Source organism: Stegodyphus dumicola, chromosome 3 (genome assembly GCF_044657685.1).
Source record: "Stegodyphus dumicola isolate Sdum_Otavi_A_Nest chromosome 3, ASM4465768v1".
Taxonomy (NCBI): Eukaryota; Metazoa; Arthropoda; class Arachnida; order Araneae; family Eresidae; genus Stegodyphus; species Stegodyphus dumicola.
This window is the reverse complement of record NC_140770.1, coordinates 77,449,824-77,476,920: the sequence shown is the minus strand read 5'-3', so window position 1 is coordinate 77,476,920 and position 27,097 is coordinate 77,449,824. Positions and strand designations below refer to the sequence as shown.

Genomic DNA, 27,097 nt, shown 5'->3' with positions numbered 1-27,097 from the left:
CGCACTGGAGATAAAAATATTTTATTCCCCTTAGTGTTGCCACTGCTCGCTTTGAAATTGTTGAGTTTTTTAATGAAAAATAATAATAAATTTAATAAAAACGTGAACTAGATAATAAAACAAATTCTAAATTCAAAATCCGGGTATCCAGGTGCCCATGTTCGGGTGGAGAATTGCGTTATTCAAAATTTGATGGCTCGTCGTACCGTCTTTTTTTTTAGAGAAACATGCACATTCTTGCAGATTCTTCATTATTTATTTTCTTTAACTATAATACAGGAGGATAATATTTGGTGTTTTTATAACTGTTCGTTATTTAGCCTTTGAATTCATAATAACAGATATCCGAGTGAGTAGACGGGAGAGGGAAGAAAGTAATTATAACTTTATTCTTGATCCGATTATATTTTAGGACATAATTGAACATAAGGAAGACATAATTGAGGGAATATTGCTGCTAATATTTTCTGTTTCTCTGAGATTATTAGAAAAATAGCTCAATTAAAAAACTTTGTAGATGTGTTATGTAGCAATATAACATTACTTTTCACATCAGTTTTTGATATTGCACATTTTTTATTGAGACAAACTAAAGCTAAATAACACATGGCCGTTATTCATGAAGTTTGAATGCTGTGTTTCATTTTTTTTAGAAAAGTCATCAGCTACGCCATCGACCAGTACGACGACGAGCACCAGTTCAAGCACAAGCACAAGTCGACCGTCAATCATCATTCCTGTGACGCGGAACACTCGACCGCATCCCGTTGTACCGCCGTCCGTGCCGCGATCCTCACCGCCGCCCACCACCCCAGCAGCGGTCACTCTGCGGGACGCCACTTCGGAGGCGGCGACAGTCGCTGCTGCCACCACCACAGTCACGACCCTGTTGGTAGACGTGACGACGACCCTTGCCGACAGTCTCCTTTTGATGCTCAGCGGCACGCCCGAAACTTCGACATCAGGTGAGAGACGCTAGCATCAACACACCATCCTCATGTAATCTATCCTTAATGAACTCCCGACATATTCCAAGATGGTAAAACGAAGTTTCCATTAATTTGCTGTCACGCTTAATTTCGGATCGCGTTGGGTGGGAGAATTCTAATCCATTAGAGAAAGTACTGCGTGTTTTCGAGCCTCTGTGTCCGCACTCTGTGTGGGACACAAGCAATTGTTAGTCGATGGTGTTATATTATCCTCATCAATCAAAGCTAAATGAGCTGTAAAATGTGCTGTCATGGTAGCCCTTCAAGTTCTGAAACCCTTTTGCTAACTATCTTTCAATCGAAGTGTGCTATTATCAAACGCGTTTGCTAAAAATAAAAAATATTTTGGATAAAACGCGAAGACTGAAATTCACGGTTGTAATGGATGCCAACTATTATATTAGAATTTTGCTATATATCTATCTATTCTGTGATCATGTTTATGAAATATAGAAGGTATTTTATTACGTAATGTCGTAAGTGGTTGAATTAATGGAGAAGCACGTGCACAGCAGAACCTTTCACAGATGTATTTTTCTAATTCTAATTTAAAAGCATTTGGTTTTTAAAAGTGAGCTAACGCATTTATTTGACAGTGTCAGCATATCTTTCACACGTAAGATAAAATTCTATCTTTAATTTTGCAATAGCTTCCAAAGAATTCTTTTTAATTTGCTTATTTCTCCTTTTTATCCTAAAATTATAAGATACTTATAACAGAGCTTACTGAAGTACTAGTTACAATTACTGAAGCTTACTAAAGTTCAAAGTAACAATATATAATTTTTTTTATTTCCAGTCATACGATTTTTTATGTAATGATATCTGCGCATCTATAACGGTCAAAATTTTTTATCCAATAATAATTGAATTGATACTAAACCACAAGCAGCAATAAAGTGCTACTATATTCCTTTGCTGAAAATTATAATAAATTTGCTACTATTAGTCTAATATCGATATCCTAAACTTCGTTCTTCTCATACTTGGCTTTGGCTCATGAACATGTTGTCTGTAGCTCCTCTTATTCTGCAAATTGCAGTGCTACGATATATGAAAAACGGAAAAGTCCCGAAACGGTCTACATGAAATCGCTCAGCATCGGGTGCACACATCTTTGTGTTTATATTACTCGCCTGTGTTGATTACTTAACGAAAATTTACCTAAATAAAGATGATTTATCAGACATTCAGATTCATCCTTTCTTTCCTCCGTCACTGCATTAAATTTCTAATAATTGAATAAATATAAAATACCCAGTTCCAAAAATTCTTTAGTTTTACGTAGTAGTATCTATTGCTGAAAACAGCAATAAATACACTGCGCCATCTGTTGAGAGATATATAAAGGAGAAGTAATTTGCAAAATATAAAGATGGTTTTGAAAACTGAGTAGTAGTAAAGATTGCAATATTAACTGGAAATGACTATTAGGCCAAAATTGAGTTTAACATCCCCCATCCTAAATAGTGTTTGGAAAAAATTTCACAATTTTAACTTAAAGATATCATTTAGAAATTATTAGAGAGACCTAAATTGTTTATAAAGTTTCAAACTGTAATTTTAATATATTTGGAGCGACTTTATTTGTTTGAAGTTGATAGATTTGTGCTAAGGCATATGATCTTCTGCGGTGCTGAGTTATGTAACACAAAGTGCTGATTTTTTCCACTAAACCTCGTGCTACTGAATTGTTTCCCTCATGCTTTTAGTTTGTCTACCTCAGTTTTAAGTAGATCTTTCTAGAAAATGATTACTTTTAAGATTAGTTCGTGTAACTTTTTTCTTAGTTTTTTCTTTAAAAAAAAAATTTTTTTTCACAAGCGTCACTAGTTGAGAATTGTGTTTACATAAAAATTGAAATCATTTTCTTACCATGAAGTTCTCCCAGGGCGCTCTTTAAGTTCAGTTAGGAGATCTACTTTCATGCTTTTCTGGGAAATTTCTAAATAAAGTGTGAAGACATGTGCCGTCGTAAATTTCATCACCATCGTATAATTGACTAAGTTCCACAATCATCAAACAGTCCAGTTCCTCTTTGTTAACTCTACCCAGCAAAACTGCCTCATTAAGATAAATATCGTCAAAGGTTATATTCGCTTTGCCACGGACATCGACTAAATTAAACTCGCGGAAATGGTTGGGCATAAAACTTCGAATGAACCTCAAGTACCTAGGGCCAAAACAGACTGATACCTCAGGGCGTTGGACCTTATACGATGAAATCGTAACTACCAATTACGATTACGATGGGGACCACATCGATCGTAAAATCAAGTCGCGACGTCCGTTGTTTATCCGAGGTGAGTGGATGGCTTTTACGAACACCCGCTGCGAAAAATGTTGCAGGTTCGAGCTTGTAAATGCAATGAGTTTTAGCTTTCACGTCCCCGTTTGTAAATTAAAAAAAGGAATACCCTTTCTTGTCTTTTTGATCGTTTTATAACAGCATGAAGTTTCGAAAGTATGCAGTAATGCAGACCGATCATTTATTTTTCTCATTTACGTCAGCTATTAAATAGGGAAGGCAATTTTCTTTTCGGTGGTTCTTTGTTTTAATAGCGTCTGTATACTTAGTGATGCCTTGAAGACTTGACTAGAATACTGATTGGGACGAACTATTAGAGTAACTGAATGAAATGTTTAAGAAAACTATAAAAGCCAAAGGTTGATCAGACTCTGACGAATGTTGAAATAGATAAGAATAAAGGATTGTAATGTTCATTATGTATATTAGCAATATTTAATCTTCATAATTCTTTACCTTAACGGGCTAAATTGCTATTCTTTCTTTTGATTTCCTATCATTTTGTAAATGGGTTTAAATACCAAGAATCTGGAAGTACGAGAATCTGGAATAACGTATAAAAAGCGAAATGAAGTCATTGCTTAATTAAGCTCATAGCCTATCTGTTACCATCCAGATGTTGTTCGGATGTTGATATGAGCAAGATTTCCTCTATATTGCTTGTATCTGTATAGAAGGTTGTTGAGTTCATTAGGATTTTTTTGAAGCAAAAGTACATGAAAAATGAACAACGCCTTCGCCGGAACTCGAACCTAGATTTCTCGAATACCCGCCAAGTGTGCTACCATTCCACCACGAAGGCCTGCTGGAAAGATGGAGAAAATTGTAGGGTTTTTCTCAAAATTATGTCTAATTTGTACTTTACGGTCTTTAATATGTATTCATATTTGCACTGAAGAAAGCAGCCTTATGACTACTTGCCGCAACAGTTTTTGATCATCTTTGCACTAGCCAAAGCACTCTTTCACCATACTGAGCATGGTACAACAATGTTACAGTGTGGTAATTTGCAAATTATGTCTATGTTTCTAAAGCGTATTCATGAGATTTAATATCACTACACTGATAACAGTGCTTAATATAAAATCTATTGTCAGCTAACACAGATGATAAAAATGCGATTGAAGCTTCCTACAGAATAAGTTTCCATACCTCTAAACGTGGTAAAAACCAGAAAATTGTTGAAACTTTGTTGCTGCTGTCTGCATGTTTGGAGAAAAACGCATTTGAAAAATCAGCAGCATTCTTTCCTCAATGAATGTAATTTTTTGGATACTCGAGGACACTTCTGATGACTTTTGAACCGATGTCCTTAAGAACAGGTTTTTTTTTTTTTTTTTTTTTTTTGTGTGTGTGTGTGTGTGTGTGTGTGTACGCACTGAAGAGAGCACCTATGTATTGAACCTTTCAAGATCTACATAGCTATACAATTATTCACATTAAAATAATTATGAGTTTAATATTTTATTATTTTATTGTGGTGCAAACGTGCATTTCAGGAATGCTTAAGGCTTTAGTATAGGCATTAGATCTCATCAATAATCAATAAATGCATCAATTTCACTCTTTTTTTTAACCGTTTTAAGTATATGTATTATCGCTGTATTTCTTTGAAGTAAATGATGTTACAGTTTTCGTTTCGTTATATACATATTTTTAATCTTACTCATAGCTGCAGTCTTCTGACTTTAAACAATACAGTAGAAAGATATATTGCGAGAATTCTGCAAGGGGGTGAGGGAGGGGTCATAGCTCTGAAAGGCGGATTAACGATACTGTGTGTTCTATGCTAAGTCTTATTAAAGGGTATGCGAGAGAGAAAAGTTGGGAACCCCTGTACTAGATGGTTAGCCTTTGCTTGCAATAAGCATGAAGGAGCTATGATTTGGTCTTGTCGGTGGTTCATGGATCTTTCTTTTTCGAACCGAAGCGCATCTCATTACAGACATCCGTGCTTGGATACTCATTACGGACTGCACGGAACCGTGCTTTTCAGAAAAGCTTTGGATTGAGTAAATTTTAGCCATTCTGATTTATTCTTTGTGAAGTTTGGTAAAATATATTCCCTTTTATTATTAGAAATGAGTCTGAAACCTTTGCTGTGGTACTATGATAGTTAATTCTTTTGGGTATTTCTGTTTTACCTATAAATATTTCTTATAATTTTTTTTTAAAGTAATGAAAATAAGCAAGGGATCAGGCATCATGTAAGGCCTGCATATCAGGCATTAACGGTAACACAATGCAGACTCAATGAGAGTTCTGTTTATTTGCATTATTGTTATATTTTTGTTAAAACATGTACAAATTTTCATTAATTCTCTTTTCTAGAATTATATCACTTCTGAAACATTTGAGAGAACCATAACTATCATTCGAAGCCCTAGCTGTATTTCTTTATGATATTGATAAAAGGAATTAGAATAAAAGTGCATTGACTAATACCAAAGGCAAATTTTGCCCTGTAAACCATGAGCAATAAAAATATGACCATTTTACAATTAAATTAAATATAAATTTCCCTTGAAATTCAGAAATGAAAGGAGCGTATATCAGAAATGAATGCAGCTTTTATCAGAACCAACTAAAGCGTGGAGACTGACAAGAAAATTAAATAAATTAAAATGTAGGAAAACTATTGATAATCTATAAGTGGTTTAGTCGAAATGTAAAAAAATAAAAGGTCCGGAAGAAAATGATACATATATATATATATATACTACATGACAGTTACTCTTTTCATTGTGCATTAGGATTTGTTCTATCGTTTAACATGTTGTTATACCAGTAAAATGAAATCATTGAATAAAAAAAAAATAATAATGAGAAAAGTCTGAAGATACTTCTAAAATAAAAAAAAAGCAACTCAGAACAGATAAAATTCCGTGTTTTTAATTAGTAAAAAAAGCCATTAGTTAATTACTTTTCGGGAAGCAATGAAAATAATGAGATTTTTCATATCTTTTTTTTTTTTTTTTTTTCTTCTTTTCATTTTGTCTATTTGCATGTAGCTTGAAATTAACTTAAAAAAACTGCAATCTAGAAATGGAATGAATGTTTGAGAGAATTGTTATTATATCGGCAGAAAATGTCATTGCAGTTTGGCCGATTCCGGAATTATTTTGAGTGTTTAATAATTTTAATTAATTATATGCGATGTTCGTTCAAAGAGAGGCTTGCTTGTTGTAGGTGCATGTATGTATAAATATGTACACGATTATTCTTCGTAAAGTTAGTTCAGAAACCAATTTGAGATTTTAAACAGGTTTCACTAATTTGTAAGTTCCGTATTGAGTTTCATCGGACAGTATTTAAAAATCAATATCTAGTTTAATTAAAAATAACTTTATTGAAGCTTGAAATATCGAGTTTATTTCCAGTGATTTTAAAGGACAGTTCATGAATATGAATTTTTCAAGTACACTAAAGTTTTACGAAAGTATTGTAAAAGAAATAAAGACAATTTTCTAAAATAAACACTTCTATTGATAAGTGATAGGACTTTAAATAAGGGTATCAAATTTGTTTGATACTCTTACTCTCTCCAGTTCAGGAATATGTATGTTCCATGAGCATTTATTATCTAATTCAAAGATTAATGTTTTCCTTAATCTTTATGTTAATAAAATATTTCATTAGAACACTATTTCTGCAATAAATAAGAAGTGAAAAAGTGCTTATTTTGAAATTAAGAGAGGGGTATTTCAACAGAAAATATGAAATTTCTAGTCTTCCGTGAAGCGTCTAATATAACTGCAAAGTATGTGCGTTTCGGGGAAAGGGTAAATTTCTGCTATGTGATCATTACCCGAATAAAACCTGTCTTGTTTTTATCGTCTCTAAAAAACTACAATTCGACCTACTGCAGCAAAAAGCTAATACGTACTCCTGTATTCAAAGGAGTTGCAGGAAGTTACTGCAGATATGTAAAACGTGAAATAATTGAACTAGGTTGTTAAAGTTCGTTTAATTTCGTGTACAAGAAATGTATTAAGTCAAATGTACCATTTGCTTTGTCAAATGGTTGATTGGACATGGGCGAATGCCTGTTTTTTTTTTCAAGGAAGTCAAAGAATTTTCAGGCCTTTGCTTTTTTTTTTTAGTTCCTTGTACGAAGTAAAAAGGAAGTATTGTAATCGCGAAAAATTTCAAGCAGCGTATTTCAAAGAAAATATGCATTTTGACCACTATCGAATGCCATTTAATCATTTTTTTGTGTGACATTTGTACGTAAGGACAGAATAGACTCTTTTCCTGCAAATATATATATATATATATATAAAACTGCTTTAAAATGAATTCTGAAGAGAATTTTTTGTGTAGTGTGTACTTACGTATGTACGTACGTTTGTATCTCGCATAACTCAAAAACGAGTAGGAACTTTGAAAATTTGTATATAGGACTGCTATAACATGCAGATGTGCACCTCCTATTTTGGTTGCAATCGGCCGCACCAAACGTATATAAATATATTTATATACATATCCACTCTGTTACCCGGCTCAGTGATCTCAGTTTCTTTACTCTTATATATTTGTAAATTGTGCATTTTTTGCTTAAGAAATGATTTAATTATGTTGTTATCTTCAGGTTAAGGTTTCTATGCCTTTAGGAAATCTGCAAGCAATATTTGTAGAATTATCAACAATTTAAAACATGTTTAAGTGCAGTTAAGCCTATTTTTTTAAAAAAACATGGAGGACATGTTTGTTTATATTTGAAACAGTAGAATAGTAGATTTGCTGCCAATCTAGAGAGACTAAGCTTCGCGACAACAAAGATAACGCTTTTATTTATTATTGCGAACTAAATCGTGCTTAATCGTTTCTGGAATTTTTTCGAGGAAATAAATGTTTAAGTTTTACTTTTTAATATAGATATTTTGAGTTTTTATGTATTTTTGCCTTGTCGCGAAGTGAGAACTGAATTAATTGAATGAGAAATACTAAATCGTCTGTGAAAAACAGTTTCTTTTTTGTTTTGTTTACTAATTTCTTTTATATATCATTCTAGATTTATTATAGTATTTGAGTAGAACATGTGGCAACGATTATAATTCTTCAAATGATATGAATTTTGTGCATTCTGATTTATAATATGAACGAGATGTAATGCTGTTAAATGAACTTAGCGCCAGAGTGTCGGTATGGTAAACATATATAGTGAATTTTAAAGAGTGCATTTATTCTATTGTGGTTTATGTGCTATCAACAAAGTAGATTTAATTGAATCCAATAAGTTTAAATGAAATGCAAGAAAAATGCTTATAATTTAATATTCCGTACAAGGAAGTTATGTGGTGTAGACATCAGATTTTTTATAATTATGGTAATTCTTGCCATTTAATAGCTGCCATTTTCAGACGGTTCACGCTCTTCTAACCGACGCGAAAACAATTTTAGGCCAAGCATGAAAAGAGATGTTCTGCTAATCCTACCATGAATGGCAGGATTGCTGCAACGAGTATGTGTGTTCCAGCGTTTCATTAGATGCTTCTTCGAAAATGTTTACGTAACAGTTTTTTATATTTCAAGTAAAACTGTCGTTCAAGTATTTTCCGTGAAAGTGTTGAACGTCTAGTGTTTCAGTTGCATTATGGGCAGCTGCCATAAAATAGTGTATAGTAGATACATTCATGTGTTTAACCTTAAATAAAGCAAAATTAATGATTTATAGACATTATTATAGAATTAATGACAAAATTAAATTTTTGCTGGTATTTGATTCAAAATTGGGAAGTTTGGAAGTTTGAACCATTGCTTAGAAACTAGGGACTTAAATCATAAATTGCCATTATGCGGCACTCATCTATTCGAAATTGTAAACTGAACCATAATATGTAATAGTGGTTATAAACTAGGAATATTTAGCATAGTTTCAGAAATTGTTATGGTTAAAGTGATGGTGTAGACGAAGGTACACGGGAACTAAATGATGATAATGATTCATCATATAGTCAGAATACATGATGCAACAGACTGAGATATTATATCGTTTATTTTGATGCGAGTTTTGAATATTTGAGATTAAGATCCTTACAATTTCCGTCTTAAGATGACGTGGGAATAAATATTATGACATTTCGATCATAGATATATAATAACAGTGGGCAGATATTCTAAATTTCAAAATTTGGATTGCACGAAATCTGTATTTATCATTCTCGATGATTGAAACTGTCGTGGCCATATTTTGAAATGGAATAAAATATTTCATTAGAGTGAAATTTAGATTCAGGTGCAGAAAGTAATTTGTTCTGAAGTTGAAACTGAAAAGCATGAGCTTAGATAGATTGAGAATATATAAACTTGAGGTACAGAAGTTGTGAAATAAATGTCTCAGGTTTAGGACTGTCTGAGAATAAAATTGGGTTGATATTTTAGTTAAAATTAGCTTCCGTAAATGCATAGATTAAAGCAAATTGCAATGAGGACATTAAGGGAAGTTGATTAATTTACAATCCGAAAATAATAGCTAAGATAATTTGCATATGTTTTATGTTTGAAGGCCTTTCTAATATTTAAATGGAATTAATTTCCCTGAATTTACTTAAAATATATAAATCCAGAAGCAGTGAAATTAAGTTGATCTAACTGAAATTAAAATAAATGAGTTAGAAAATTATAATGTTAAATAAAAATATTTGTGCGTTGAGACATTCTAAAATAAGCTAGAGAGTCTTTGCATTCATTGAAATGTGAAAATTGCTGTAACGTTTGAGATCCGTACGCATAATCTTTTCTTTTAAACTTAAATTACAATGAGGAACTTCTCAAATTGCGAGTTTAACACTTGGGAAGTACAAATGGTTGATTTAATATTGTAGCGTTCTACGGGTTCGTGGATTTGGAGTAACTAATGATAACACTTAATGAAGAATCAGAACACAATTTATTCTCCAGTATTACACGGGACAATTCGAAAGACACGTTTACAGTCGTATAAAATCTACAATAAACACGCTGAAACAATCAGCAACACAGCCTATAGGCTATAACGGTAAAGATAGCTTAACGGCAGAGCTCTAAAATACAGCTCCCGACTCGGTCGATCGCTCTCAAGCTAACGTCTGAACTCAAGACACTACTACTACACTACTCAAGCTACATCTGTCTCCGTGTATAGGCAGAGTATATTTAGCTTTAAACTAACATTCATTCAAGAACATTCCCGAGGAAAACCGTTAAGAATGTGTTCTAAAATGTTCTCACTCCGTCTATACCATATCGCCAATTTTGTCTCCAAATATCGTCAAATGGGCGATTTCGCATCAAATCATCAACCCCAAACCTGCTTTTCGCTGAAGCTAGGCTGGGCATTTGGCAACACTATATTTCAAATCAAGTTCTGGATTTAAATCGCGGGGTTTTATAGTGTGATGAACAAATGCAGATTCTTTCACTTCAATGAGATTTAATTCTTGATAGGAGAGGGCTGAATGCACTTGGTTTAATCCAGTGCGGGATTTACGTATAAGCTGCACAAGCTGTATCTTAGGGCCCTCACGTTCTTGGGGCTATCCCCCAAAAATTGTACCATATGCCATATAGAGGGAAAAAAAAAAAAAAAAAAAACTGACTTTTTAAAAAGGCCTCATATCTCAAATAGTTTAGGATTTCGTCAAAGCTAAATCTAGTCCTGGTTTAATCCTAGATGTGACGTCATAGAAAAGGAACGTGATTTATGTTTTCGACGTAAGCATTTTCTAAAATAATATTCTTGCAAGATTTTATTTAAGGTAATATTCACGAGTATCAAATATTCTTATTCTGGCTAGATCGAAATGCCCATCATATTGTTGTAGCAAACCTAAACTAAATGTTTACTTTCAAAGCTGGAAGCTATAAAATTAAAAAGCATTGCGAGGTAAAAATTAATGTGTTGAGTGTTTACGGAATTAAACTTATATGGTTTAATGGACTAATTCTCTTGTTTGAGAAAGCATGTGAATGTCTTCAATTTAAGTACTATTTTTAATTATTCGCATACTTCATTAAATCAAATTGCAAGCAATATTTTTACTATTCGGAAATCGTGACTAAAAAGTCTTATTATCTGTTAATAGCTGTGCCAGTTTATTATTCTTTTCAACAAAAAAATTCTACTTTAACAAAAGCAAAGTTTCACGGATTTTGGTTTTCCTAGTTATACCACTCATTCTTACTTTTACCTGTTTATTTCAGCTAATACTTTACTGTAGTGATTTTTTTTATTACTGTCCATAAAATGAAAAAGAACATTAAAAAAAACTGAAAACCATAAAGATATAGTTTTTTTTTAGGTTCTCGCGCATTAACCAAAATGACGATGATGTTTATTCTTTTACAACAAGAAAAATCGGGTGATCAAGTCCTGAAGCAAGCTAAGAATGTGCATTACGTAGTAGACACTAAAATCTTAAAATGTCTTAGATTTAGGGCTTAAAGGAAGACGTAAATTCTGAGGCTAGTGTCGGAGTTTATGGGGCGTCGGCTTGGTAAAGGAGCAACAGATTTTGAGTTTTAAGGGGATCATCAATTTAGGCATTAAAGGTTTTGAGTGACAGCGTTCATAAATACAGACTTTTTAATGTTATGAAGGCGACCGGTGACCAGAAGAATTCCTGCACATCGGGGCTTGTTTGATAATGGAAAGGCGGAAGTATGCGGCCTTTAACACGCTGAAAGTGCGAGTATTAAGGTATGCAGTTGTTGAAAGTTTTATATGTTTGTTAGTGATGTCTTTAGAAAGGCCGTCGAAGATTTTCTTTTACAAGGAAATGTATTCAGTTTCCTCGTGAGTTTTCCATAAAATGCGTGATTTAGAGAACTATTTGGCGCTTGCATTAACTAGATACTGATTGCAGTATTTAAAACTAACTGCATAGTATGTATTAGTTGAAACAAGATCTTAAAATTCTAAGATGAATAATCGATAGCTATTTGAGTGCTTTTTGCAGACATTAGAAATGCCCACATAAGCGCTTTACAAAATATCTGCTCGAGTTCTGCTATAGTATCTTAATGAGAATCTTCTGTAGTTAAACAAGTGAATGAAGAAGTAAACGTTTAAATGCTTAGCTGCATTTTGTGTATTATTTACGTAAATTTTACTTTTAATAATACTCATTTTCTACCTTAGTTTGATGCTGTTTACGGGCGGCACAAATTGGTGTATATATTTTAATGCCTGTATAGTACTGCAATACATCATAATGCATATATTTATTGTAATGCGTGTATAATAAATAGAATGCACCTACGTACTTAGTTATAAGAAGTATTTGGGGAACATGTATATTTATTAGTTAATTGGATCTTTCATGCAAAAAATATTAAGTTGCTTGATCTACATTCAGATATCTGTATTTGTTTCCAATTCCCTGTCTTGCATTTATAAAGTAATGAAATATTTAAAATTGAATGCAAGAGTATTATGAATTTCAGTTGCTACTGAAGATAATAAAATAATGAGCTGGTTATGAAATAATAACAAAATTCATATAAATGCAAAAATTTATTCTCTATTAATTAATTACATTTTATCTCTATTAATTTTATATTATTTTATTCTCTATTAATTAACTATATATATCTAACTATATTTAAATAAGCTAATGGTGGCTTATTTACTACGGATAAAATATAGTACGGGAACTATTTTTATGGTTTCATTAATTATGTGATACTGAAGTTATATTACATCCGCAAGAAAGATTTAGGCAATTTTCTTAAATGCTTAAAGTTATTTGAAACATTTTACTAATTTACAACGCAAAGAAAACAGTGCATAAATTGCCTTGAAAAATAGGGTTCTTTAACTTGCAATGTTAAAACATTTAAAATTACTCTAATAAATAAGGGGGAAATTAGGTAAACTTGTAGCTGGGAAATTTTGCTCAACTAAACAGATAATGGGTGTTAGTGTTATTAAAAGCAGCGCTGTATGTAGCTGTTGGTCATTATTAATCCTAGCGTACTTAGTTGAAGAACAAGAAGCAACTGAGTGTCTTTTCTTTGAATATCTCGCTCTGAACACTAGATGGTTAGCTTAAAGCATCTGTGTACACGTTTAACTAATAAATGGGTAAATTAAGTTAAAGCGTGCTGATTATATTAAGAGCTACTCTGGAAATTTTGGAAATTGTATGATGAAGTTTAAAAACAGTGTTAATTTACTTAAAGTGTTGCGAGTTGGGCTTAAAAAAAATGCATTTGATGAAGTTGAAATACTGAGAAAAAGATTAATAGAAGGAGGAAAAGTAGTGAAGGGGGAGTAAACGAAGAATTTTAAACTCTGTATAAATACCTAATTTATATTCAAGGCATGCTGAGGGTGTAGAGAAAAAGTAAAAATATGCGTAATGTTGGAGATAAAAGAGTCACCCGACTTTTCAAAGGAAAGCGTATAAAATAAACAACAGTTGTTGCGTTTTCAGCGCCCTCTAGCATTCTGAACTGCAAGAGGTGGGAGAAAAAAATATTCCTTGGAAGCATCTTATGATTTTGGTTCGAAGAACTGTTTCTAAACTTATGATTAACGATTTGTGCTTTGTTATGAGCACCTCCCGCCTGCTTTTCTGTGCGCGCTACGTAAGAAATAACGTAAAAAAGAAGTAAGAAAAATGTTGGGACTTATTGCTATGATGGTTGTTGCAAAGCAGTAAGACCAAAGCTTGCGCATTAGTTCTGAAGCGAAAGGTATTCTTTGGGGGGGGGGGACAAAAAAAATGTTTCGAATAGATGAGAGAAATAAAATATTACCAGAAGGATACTGCTCCACCTTCCGTTCCTGGATTTTTTTCATTTCTCGAAATAAACATGTATTATTTTAGAATGCGCCAGTTTTTGACCAATTTAGGTAGTTTACAAATATTTTGCTGCTGAAGTCACGTAATCAAAACCTTAAAATAAAAAAATGGAGAAATGAAAATTTATGCGGGTGCAACTTTTACTTTTATGTTCCTTACACATCTAAACCTATATCATATTCGCGTGCATGCATCTAGATTTTCCTATATACAGAGAATAGTTGCTCTCGTTACAGGAAACGATTAGGCTCGAAACAAAGAACAAAAAAGTGTTGCCAGTCATGGAATTTTTAAAGTATTGAAGGGATTTAATATTCACTACCATAGTTACTGATGCACATTTTTCATGTTAGCTAGAGCACCGTTAAGCACGAGCGGTTGAAAGTTGTGAAATATATAGGGTAAGAGTAATAATTAATAGTAACAATTAAGTGTGACGCAACTAATTAGAATTTTCCTGAATAAGTACTTGAATACTTCTGAAAGGCAATAACAAGATTTGTTAAAAAGGTCTACCGTTTAACAACGAATTTCATGCTGTACCCCGTGTGTGGCATGAATATGAGCTAGTAGTTTCATTCAAGAAGTTAACTCAGAACACTGCAAACTTCATTTAGAAAATGTATGCATTCTTCGAAATAATATCTTAACTTCATGGTAATTTAAGCAGAGAGTAATTATTTTTTCACCTTTTGATAGACACAACACTAGCTTAATGGTTGGAGCATTGGGTTCGAATCCAGTATAACTTCAGTTTTATTTTCATTTATATGACCGTAAAAAGTTTCTTTGTCACCGCGCTTATTTATTTTCCCAGTTGCTCCTTTCTCCCCCCCCCAGTCCCATTTATTTCATTTTTTGGATATCATTATTTTATTCAAAATTAGCATGGCTCTGAAATTAGTCTCCCCACCAATTTATCTGCTAAACCAGGGTATTTTTATTATAACTTTCTACTCTCAGCCAATAGCTAAGCTTTGCACCTGACGTCACAGCTTATATCGTCATAACACCTCCCACCTACCACCCATTGCAGTTTTACCGATGACCGGCATTTCCACCGTACATTTCGTTTTAACTTGGGCTGAAATGACTTAGCTGGGTTTCCTGCGACATCATGAATAAATTTTTATTTATTCCGATGCTATCATCTCGCCTATGCTAACCAAAATGCAGTGCGATTGCTTTTGATAATTGCTACACACATTAACAGACAGACGTCCTAGCGCTTGCTTCACATGACCCGATCATCTAAGTAATTTAAGAAGCCTTCCGCGATGGTATCTGTCATACGGCAAACAACCCTTACATACATAATCAATAAATGGTGTTAACTAAGTTAACCTCATACTTTCGTCTTATAGAAAATCATTTCGCGACTCCCTTAAATACGTTTAATTTTGTAGCAAAGCCTACTTATAAAAGCTCTTAAATTATTGTATTGTGCAGTATAAAGAAACGGCATAAAGGATATATTTCTATGGTATGTCACAAACTTAGGATAATAAGCAAATAAATAAGAGCGACTTCTGCGGCTCTCCTATAAGGAAGCATCAATGCAGTTTGAAAAGCTTTATTCTTCTTAGCACATCTGATTGTGGGGCCGTTACATTCAGTTGTCTTATTCCGCCGATTTTGAGTTTATGTTAAAGTAGTTGTGTCTAAAAGTTTGAATCCGTTTTAATGAGTAGTTAATGTTCTTGAACAAGTATGAGCAAATATGATCGTAATATTTCAAAATAGTCGTGATACGTGTGTCAACTTTGGCTGTATTTAAGCAGACATGCATTTTAGATGTTACTCAATCTAGTATTAATCTAACTGTCTATGGCTTTATTTTTATCAACTTGTCATTAACATAAAGAAATGAACTCTGTGGATAAGTTCTGAATAATTTTGCCTGCATCCTTGGGCTGAAGTTCCTGTGATTTAATTTTGAAGTTGCTTTTTTGAGAATAGAATTTGAGATTAATTCTAGCTGCATAAGCCATTCAGTGGACGTTCTTAGTTACATTTGCGATGATCTGCGACTTAAAAATTGTGCTGTTGTCTAATTTGACAAAGGACGAAATGTGTGCAACAAGTTTAATGAGAAAGCAATTTCTCCATGTTGTTATGAACGGTATTATCAGCATACCATGCTCTTTTAATCTAGATAATTTCAAAGTAGGCTATTTCCAATGCATTTAATGAAACAATAATAATGAAATATTGAGACATTTGCAAATTATGTTACTTCTTTTCATAGTATTGTAGGCTCGTTCTCTCCTGTTCCACATAAACTAAATTAGATCCTACTCTGAACCTGGCGAATTCTCGCACAGGCGTGAATAAATACCACACAGAAGAAGGGTGAAAATAACCCTTTATTAACTCAAAATAGTTAACAGAAAGGCACGGTCTTCGTGCGTTACAAAGGCAGAGTCAAACTTGCGGTAAAACTAAAAACGTAGAATTCAAGTCAAACCTAAAATGAGTAGTACTAGATAGCACTTAAGTTACGCCTAACAGGTGGACTCACCAAAAAACTAACAGGCGTGATGATAATTCCCATGTGGCCAAGAGACTTACTAGCGTAACAACGACACAACAACGTAACGTGCGCTGGATAGCAAGAACACGCTTTGAATAAACTCGGAGATTCGCCCGTTTAAATATGCGCACTTATTTAACTTTAAATTTACATCCCGGCGAGAGAATGCGAGTGGAAGTTGAGGAGTCAGATAAAGGTATCAACTTAAAATAAATTTGTTACTCAAAATAAGGGAAACCCTACAGTGTTATTGTAATATATATACGTTTATTACTTAGAACTCCTGTAAAATACACATAACGGGAAGTTCTTGGAGCAAGCAAAAAACAAGTAGAAAGCAAACAATAAATAAAAGAGACTGAAAACAACAAAAGGTAAACTGATTAAGTAGGTGATACTAAGCAGTAGATATATCTTCACCTTCTGAAAGGAAATCGATATTCTTCTTAATATCATAGACGATTCCGACTGTCTCTCTTTTCACCTTTACTTCTAGCATTTCATATAGAAATGCGTTGATATAATATATCATCGCCAAGGTACCCCAGGGTGAACCTAACGACTGTCTTATCTATCGACAGAGTGAGAGATACTGTATCGAATGGATCATCTCTATCAAATTAAGGATAAGAGTGTCCCCACAATGCCGTAAGTGTGTTGATGCTATAACACTTGAAGGACCGGAAAGATAGTGATAATGTATTTAACGTATACTCTGTAAGGGATTATATACGGCGTATAAAAATGACAGAAAGAGTATTAACTTTTATTACAGTTGTTTGGATAGTACATTTTTTATGGGCTGGAAGAGTGACATAAACCGACGAAGTTATCTTATATGTGATGTTTATCTGATATTTTAAGCTTGCCATCTCGTCTTATCGGACTTTTCCCGGATTGTGTTTGTCGTAAAATATTCTTAGAGTTATATTGCCTTGTTGATGATCATCAGCTGTTTCGTTTCTGGAACTCAGTTATGTCCACCAAATGATAATTAGAGTCACTTGCTATTAAAATTAATTTTTTACGATGAAAATGAATTACCTATGTTTGTAAAGAGCTATCTTAACTTTTTTTTTCTGAATTTTAAATTTCAGTTGCACGAGTTTGCAATAAGAGAATAATTATCAACCTCAGTTTATACAAAATGAATTGTGTTTTTAAAATTTTTAAAAGATAATAACTCAGCGAAAATTGTCATATAATCGCCTTACATTGTATGTATATATATGTAAACATCGCATTTATTTCTTGTATTCAAAACCTATTACGCAGAATGTGTTTGCATATTCTTTAAACGATTGCAAATATAGATAAGCTATACATTAAAACACAAATATTATTTTGTTAAGTTCTTTTGTTAGCCCTTTCTTTTACTTATAAAACTGCATCCTGATTTCTATGATAAAAGGCCATTTCGTACTTTTAACCATGGGAATATTTTCATGTCCCTATGGCTGTGTCCGTCAATTATCATTGGTCGACGTGTAGAAGTGCCCTTTTTAAAGCAGTCCCGAAGATAAGTAGTCTATCTCTCTCGTATCAAGAGACTGTTGAAATATGTGGAAAATGATATATTTCCTATATAGGTCTCTTATCCATTTTCTTTTCAGAAATTTGGTTGTAGATGCTGAGATTTGACTCATGGCTTTGTCATAGTAGATTTTTTAATGTTCGTTGGGGGGGGGAAGGTTTTTTTTAAATATGAAATCAGATATTGTTTTCATAATATGGAATGTTAAGTTTTATACTTTTTATTTTCAATTTTTTTTCAGTTTATAAAAGTATCGTTTCAACCACACGATTTCCTTGTACCAGCCTATTAAATTATACACATCTTTTGCTGCATTTCATTTAAAATAATTTCTCCAAATTTCAGTGGAGATCTGTTTCTCATTCAATTAATTCAGTTCTCACTTCGCGATACATGAAATCTCAAAACATCTTCTTTAAATATTGTACTAAAATGCAGAAGAACACGAAACACCAGTACATAAAAAATACAGTTCAAAACAATAAAAAAATTTTGGAATTAAAGTTACAGTTTCTACGCAAAAAACAAGCAATTCGGCCAGTGGACGGAAGGCAGATTTTTATTTTCAGTGCACAAAACTGAAAGTTTATTTTTGGTCCCATTCAACAAAAAGACACACAAGTTTTCAGACAACGCAAATAAGAAGGGGACGTAGCCAAATAAAAATGAGGAATTAAAAAGGACTATTGCTAAATTTAGTATTTTTCTGTCGTATTTTATATCTCACATGCATACAAAATTTATTTCATTTGCTAACGCTCTAATGCTTTTCTTTAAAAAAAAAAGAAAAGTCTTTTCCATTACCAGATCTTTTTCTGTTTGAAGGGGGGTATGTGAGATGTAAATGTGGAAAGACTACTAACTTTTAGTTAGTACCAATTCTTTTAATTCCTAATTGTAATTTGGCTTTTAATTCCTAATTGTAATTTGGCTTTTAATTCCTAATTGTAATTTAATTTTATCCACATGCACTGAATTACTTGTATATCATTACATTTTTGTTTCGCAATCTGTTCATTTTCACATTTAAACGTTTCCAGAATATACTTACCCTTCATTGCCATTTAAATCAAATTGCTGCTATTTTGCAACATTACATTAAGCTTTGCAATAATAAACATTTTACTTACTTAACGTTCTGAAATTTTTTATTTAAAAGTGTCCTAATAACATACTAGGAATGACGAATGAAAAATTACGTCAAACACTCTTCCTTATTCCAGCCAATCTTCCCTCCCTCTTTTTTTTACTACGGCAAGTCCATTAAATAAAATATTCTTGTATTTTTTTAATGCGTTTATCGCATCATTTATTAAATACCAATATCGTTCCGGTATTTATTCAGATTTTATTATTGAGGGTAGGTCGTTCTGAGGGCTTTTCGTAATAATATTACTCATTTCTAATGGTCTGCGACCGATGTTTAATGAATTTCGAATGTCAATTTGAATGGCGAAAACGCTAATATTTTATTAGTACTTGCGATGAACTGAGTTTGGAATGAATTTTAGACTCAATTCTGCGACAAATTGGGAAGTTAGGAATATAGCGACGGAAGACCTGATGACTTTAAAATGTTCATGGCATTAATGGGTATTGACTCATATATATATTTTTTTATCTTTTCTTTTTTATGATATAATAATACTTTTTGGATGTCTCTGACTTCCTTATGGATATAAAATGAACGAAATGATTGTAATTTATTATTTGGATGCAGAATAAAAAAATGTTTAATTCAGATCATTTCGGAAAATATATGTTGAGGAATAGAGTTTAGAAGTTTCATAAAGTATTCATTGGGGTTATTATCGGTTTCTTGTCTTTTGAATTAAGTATCTAATCAGAATTCTGTTTGATAGTCACGGAATATTTATACACATGGTGTTCCCTAAGTCTAGTACAACAATTACTTTATAAAATTTCTTGAAAATGATATTCTTTTTGTCCACAACACACCTGTTCAGTCGATCCTACCTTTCCCGTAACACACGTTTTATCTACGCCAAGGTAAATCTGGCGAAATGCTTGGCGAATCGTTTTCACCAATTGATGCAAATCTTAAATCTTCTCAGTCTGAACCAAAATTTTGAGGAACTTATCCCATAAGCAGACTATTTGATGCAACCAGCTGTTTCGAACAATTTTTCTATCGATTTCTCCGTAGACTGAATGACGTGGATTTTCTCCTATGAAAAGCTACCGATTACGATAGCAAATTCGGGAGAAGTTACCAGTTGCACATTTTTTGTAATCTAATTTGCTCTCAGTTTTCAAATTGTTAACTTCATTAATTTTAAAACTCTAGTAATTTACTAGCTGAAACAATTTTCCGACTCTTGGCAACCCTGTAGTTGTCTGCAGCGTTTAATTGCCTGACTCCACGTGAGGAAAGTCAAAGTGCTACCCCCAAAATTTTGTTGGATAAATTCTAAACTGGCTAAATTTTCTGCTGGTTTTGCCATTAAGAGACAAACAGCTACGCATCTTTTTTCGCTCGTGTGTCGGTAAAAAAAAAAGCACTTTTTCTAGTAATTACTTAATTACCTGTATCCACTTTTTCATCAGCATCGGCAGAACGTGCTAACTCTCATCAGCTTGTACTTGGCAACGCTATAGGGGTGAAAGGAAGTTATATCAAAATGTTGATTGATATTAGCTCAAGTCATCTTAAAGGTAATACGATAATAAATAGAAGGCATAATTATGCTGGGTTGCCACAAACTTTCATGTTTGATCTTCGTGCAGACAGCTCAACATCAGCTTCTTAATATAAATACATCTCTATGGGGCTTGAAGTTTTGAGACATTTAATGTCTTCTACAATATCCTTTAAAAGGAAAAATATGAATCTTTCTTAAAATGCACAAAATTAACGCTAGATTACATGCAGAGCGGTCGCCAGTTGAAAGGAGGATCATTTACTTAGCCTCTACTGGCTTCTTTACCATTTTTAACATCAATGTATCTGCTGTGTTATTTCAGAAAAAAAAAAAAAAAAAAAAAAAAAAAAAAAAAAAAAAAAAAAAAAAAAACAGCGATGAAGCCATCTAAACATTAATTCAGAAGTCAAACAACACGAATCAGCGTTATATTTACAAAATTTTCACAGGACTAGTTTCGATGGTTTTACCGAACCACCATCCTCAGCTGCAAAACCGCAAATGAATGGCCATTCATTTGCGGTTTTGCAGCTGATTTGTGTTGTTTGACTTCTGAATTAGTATTTATTCGGCGTGTTATTGTGTCTTAACCATCTAAACATCTTTGATCCAATCGCGCCTGCTACCGTTTTTTCCATAAGCCTGAAAACATGAATATGTTTTAACAGTGCCTTCCGTACTATTTTTATGCATGATTTAAAAATCTTGCTGAAAATTTGAATATACAAGGTCAGGTGGTCGGAAATGGGTTAAATGATTTATAAAGAAGTATAAATTAATAAAAATGTAATTTTAAATATGAATTTGGTGCTGCTAAGCACATCTAGGCATTCATTAAATTAAGTGTCTCTGATAACTCTGCAATATAATATGATCGCCTAATAGAATGCGATATGTTTATGTCATACCAATCGTAGTAAGATATCAATCTTCAAAACTTCACGTTTCAGGATATTGATACAAATCCACTTTTGGATCATCGCAGAAAACAACTTAACCTATTTTTTTATATAAGTATGAATGATATATATTAATCGTATTAGCATTTGAAACTGTATAAGCAATAGTACGTAATTTTCATTAAATTACTTTTTTGAGCATAAGTCTTCTTACAATTTTGGAGTTTATTCTTATTTACATAATTTGCGTCATGCTGTTTCTATTACGATCACTGGTTTCTTTAGGAATTTTTAGAGCCACGCTTAAATGTAATGCATTGCATAAGTTCTTAGAAAAGAAGTTAAGCTTAATTAATGCATGACGAATGGCATGTACAATGATTACGATAGCTGGTCATTTCTTAAGATTGGTCAGAAGTCAGTGTAAAAATATTATATGTGATAAACTTATGTATTTCTAATCAATGAAGGATATCAAACTTTTGATGTTTGTTTTGCAGAACCATCAACCGTCCATTTGAGTCGCTATAGTCCGGATAATCACGAAGACGACCAGCCTACGTTATCCTGCTCTCCAACAGAAGCTCGAGGGCTGTTTTGGAACTGGACACGGGCTGGACACATGGCTCTACATAGATGTCCAGGAGGCGGAACAGGTACTTTTTATGATATTTTGCTCTTTTTAAAAAATCATTTGCTGTCATTTCGCTGTTTCTGTATTTTTCTTGAATATTGTACTTTTCTGCAAGGTTCATAACATAAATTTAGCTACATTTTATAATCAACAACTGCATACAATTATTTATTATGCACAATTATCAAATCTTCTTTAGAAACGCTTTTGCAGAATAAAATTAAAATAAAAACAATGAATATAAACAAATAACGAATAAGTTTATTTAAATTAATAAAAAAGTCATAAAGCACAGTTATAATAAAGAAAGCCTTACATTTTAAACTTTTCTTCAGTTCCAAATGATACTGATTAATCCCATTTCTCCGGTAAAATTAGAACGAAATTGATTACCATCGGTATTTCATAGGACGAATTAATTGTAACTTCACAATGTTTAATTTCAAACCCAGATCCCGAATAGTCATTTTCTAATGCAGTTCCTATTCAAAAGGGAATCCCAAACTCATCATTCAGTAAAAGACCGTTAGTGCATTAATACTTCACATGCCTTTATCTTATTCATCCATTCTAGAACTATATATATACATCTATTGTGTCAGTTTATCGAGGTAGAATTATTAACCTTAAAGTCACCAGCTAAAATGGAAATAGATGTTTATCAAACTTTGCGTCTAGGGTAGCAGTTCAGCTATGTTATGTTCAGATTATAAGAATATGAAAATGCTTTATTCAAAAGGCGCTCAGTTCTAAAACTCATCTCAGTACATCGGATTCTATAGACGTCGCGGTAGGTACTCAGTGTTTCCTTTTATCCAATTACCTTGTCTCTGTAGCCCACCACATCCCACGCTTTATGCTAGCGTTCGGGATGTTATTGTGCAATATTGCACCTCGGCGCAGTCATGCTGCCAGGAATAATAATTCCAGCGTCCAGCCAAGCCATGTATTTCGTGAATTTTAAGCAGTTCGGAATTACATGTGCGTCTCCGATAATACCCGGAATCTGTTCGTCTTTTGAGTATTGCAGTAGTTCATTGATGATGGGGGCAGAGGAAGAGTTAGAAAGCCGAATCATTTAAGCATGTAATTAGCTTGTTAAAACGAAAGGATTTGGAATTCAAATTGTTAAGAGATAATAGTTTTGGGATTTAATGTTAGAGGCTTAATGTTTTTCAGGGTTAAGAATAATTTAGGTTGCCGAAACATTGGGATTTAGCTAATACGAATTTCTAAAAAAATATTGTTTTTTTTTTAATTATATGAATTAAAAAGGCTAGACTACCAGTGTTCCGCCATCTTACCCATTAAGCCACAGGCTGGTAATTAAAATAATGACAGTGTACTATGTGCTACTGCATAATATGTATTGATTGTTTCGTACATCTGATTGCATGCAGAAATATTCGCTCCCGTCTTCCAAAATGTTAGGTTCTGATAAATTTAAGCAGTCATGGAGGTTTTTCAGTACCTTTATTTTCGGCTTAATTTTTTGCTCTTTAAACTCACCTTTGATTGAAAATATCTGTTATGAAACAGATGATATAATTCAATACCTGATATCTATACAGTATCAGATGTCATCTGCTTGCTGTTCATGAGTGTCAAAATTAACCTTATAAATTAAACTGTTATTTCTTATATTATAGTTTATACCTGAGATTTAATAATTGGTATTTTATACTTTTATAATCGCTGTGAATTAATGATAATTTAATTTTTCGAGGTGTTTCACAAGTCAAATTCTTATAGAAGTATTTTCTAGTTGCTTTCTAGTTTATTTTTTTTATCCAAAATGTTTTTTGAATATAAAAGAGATAAATTATTAATTAAGGCAGAATACAAAAGGGCTTCCTTCCTAAAGAGTTGGATAAGTCAATAGAATTCTTTTGGTCTATTAAGAGGGCAACGTTTGTAGAGTCATTAGGTTAATTGGAAGCTGAAAAGATGAAAAATTAGTAGCCGTCTTCGCCGGGAATCGAACTACGGATTTCTGAAATACCGGCCCAGCGTACAGAACCACTACACTACGAAGGACGCTAGGAAAGTGGGAGAAATACCTTATATACTTCCCTTTTTAAAGGGTGACTAGGGTTTCAGGGGACCTAGTCGTAAATCCTCGGCGTGGAGAATCATCATCCACAACCCTTTTATTTCGGGCGCCACTGTAGAGTCATTAGGTAAATTAGAAGCAGAAATGATGAAAAATTAGCAACCGCCTTCGCCGGGAATCGAACCACGGACCTCTGGAATACCGGCCCAACGTGCAGAACCACTACACCACGAAGGACGCTAGGAAAGTGGAAAAAATACCTTATATATTGTTCTCAGCTCCAGTAACCTTCGTGGAGAATTTTCTGTCTTGTGTTTGCGTGGTAGTCTGTAAAAGCTACAAAACCTGCATGCAGTGAGGACATTAATCACTAAACAGGTTTCCACTGTTTTACCGATTACCGTTAAAGCAGTGAAACTCTAATAGTTCATGACTTTCATTATATGAATGCATTAGGATTGGGATTATTTGATTGTGTCTGATTATATAATTAATTTTAAATTTGTTTTCTAACAAGTCAATAAATGCTTAGATTTAAAAGATCAAAAGTATTACATTTTTATGACGAAAATCATAATTATCACACTGTTAACATATATTCTAACTTTGTGATATAATATTATATTCTTATTGCAAATAATGTCTAATATTATTATAATATTACAATTCTTATACATATTAACACCGTAATATAATATGTATTATCACGGTGTTAATATGTATTAGAACGGCTGAAAAGAACTGAATTTAGAATTTATAGAATTAAGTTGACACAAAGGAATGTTCTTAGACAAAACAACAGTGCCAGTTATAAAAGTAAATCTAGAAAAATTATTACCTATGTAAGTACACTTCTTTTATTTTTTTTATGTAGAAAAATTATCTAGCCAAATTTGTTGGAAAGAATCTTAACTATGTGATATTTTCCATGGAGACTTGTGCTATTCCCTTTTAAGTAATTTCTTTCGCTCTCAAGCTAATGTGATTAACATTCCGATTTAGTTCTCCATCTCCAATTTTAGGAAAGCTAAAAAGCTAATTTAATAAAAAAACACGCAGAGTAAGGAGATGCGTTTCTGAAATAGCTTTTGAAGGTGGTTGCTAATTTATATTCTTATTTTCACTGAAGTTGGTTTTATTCCTTCCTACTCAATGTTATTGATGCCTTCTGGCATTTCTACCCTCACCATGTTTATACAGAAGGTGGAAGAACTTTCATGTTAACCGCTGTATTGCTTTCATGTTGGAAATGGAAGGAAGCTGAAATCTAACCTCATTTCCATTAAGAACTGGCGGTGGGTTGGGACCCCTGGGATACTGGGCATCACCTGGGGCCCACTAAAATGGGGACACCTCCCGGAAATTAGAGTAATTGCTTCAAAAGCCACCAACCGATTGGTGTTCTCCCTGCATCGAATCCCACGAGGCCAAGTGTATAGTTATTATACGACGGGGTGTCTTTGTATGTTTTGGGACATGCATAAATAATGATTTTATAGCCTTTAAAAACGTTTGCAGTAATTTGGTACGATGTTGTACCAATAAAACTCAGTTTGTGGCAAGAATTCTTGCAGATCTTAGTATTTTATTTCTTTTATGATGCTGCCTTTTCTCGAAAGTAGGAAATTTGGTCTTCATATGTAGTCATACGCCTCCAACATATCGAACAAGACATAATCTTTGATTAGTGAAATATCATTGCTTTACATGCTTGCTGTATATGCGCTGTGTTTTGCTGTTTGTACGTGCTCATCACATTTGAAAGTATCATAAGGTTTTATGTAGTATTTATTATTTTAGAATCACGGGCGTTGAAATTTGAATTTTTTTTTTTTTATTTTATTTTTTATTTTATTTATTTATTTTTTTTTTTATACTTAATTGAATTTCCAGTTTTCGAAGTATATTTGTTTGCTTGTTTCAAACGCCGTTATTAGGTAATATTTCAAGTCTGAGTAATATTTATTTTGAAGAGATTACTTTATATTAGAATATGCTCGTTTATAAAGCAACTATTATATCGATTTTTTTGGCTCTGGAATTGTAAATATATTACAAATTATTTCACATGTTTTTTCCTACTAGTGCAGAACAACAACGGTCTTTACATGTTTCGTTCCTATTTCCCATATGCAAATAGAGAAAAAGTACGAAACTGGCTCCAAATTCGTATTTTTTTTCTCTATTTGCCTTGTGTTCTGATCCGAAAGACGAAATATAAACAAAGAAAGTATTATCGTTGAAAAATGCAGACGATAAAATGAGTATATTTTAATAAAAGATCACAAGATAAACAACATAATTTCGGAGGACACGTAATATTGCATTTGAGCGCCTTTCAGTTTCATTTATAAGCAATTACGTAATTGTTGTTCTTAAAGCGCTATCATCATTATCATGGAAAAGATGATTACAATATATATCCTTGTTTTTAATTATGGAGTTAGCCATCGCCGTAAGCCTCTAGAAATAAAGTTTTTAGCAACTGTGAAGAGTAACTTGACCTACACTAGGATCCATGCATTGCTAGAAAGTCGGTTTTAAACTACATCGGTGATATAATAGAAGTTGGCTTTGAAAGCTAATGTTCATTTCATACGCAGTTCCAAATCAAACTGCTTTTAGAACAAATATCTTTTAAATTATAAATTTCTTTTAAACGTTCTTTAAATACTCACCTATACTTATGTTCTT

General features: G+C 32.9%; 1 protein-coding gene across 8 annotated transcripts in view; it reads left to right on the top strand.

Annotated features, from left to right (window-relative positions):
• Positions 1–27,097, top strand: part of LOC118187993 (latrophilin Cirl-like) — a 1,172,776-nt gene that overhangs the window by 934,685 nt on the left and 210,994 nt on the right. For all 8 annotated transcript variants that reach the window (XM_085813010.1, XM_085813006.1, XM_085813005.1 and 5 more), the window contains 2 exons: positions 654–965; positions 22,217–22,372. In XM_085813010.1, coding sequence (XP_085669136.1) covers positions 654–965; positions 22,217–22,372 — 468 coding nt within the window. The remainder of the gene's footprint in view (positions 1–653; positions 966–22,216; positions 22,373–27,097) is intronic.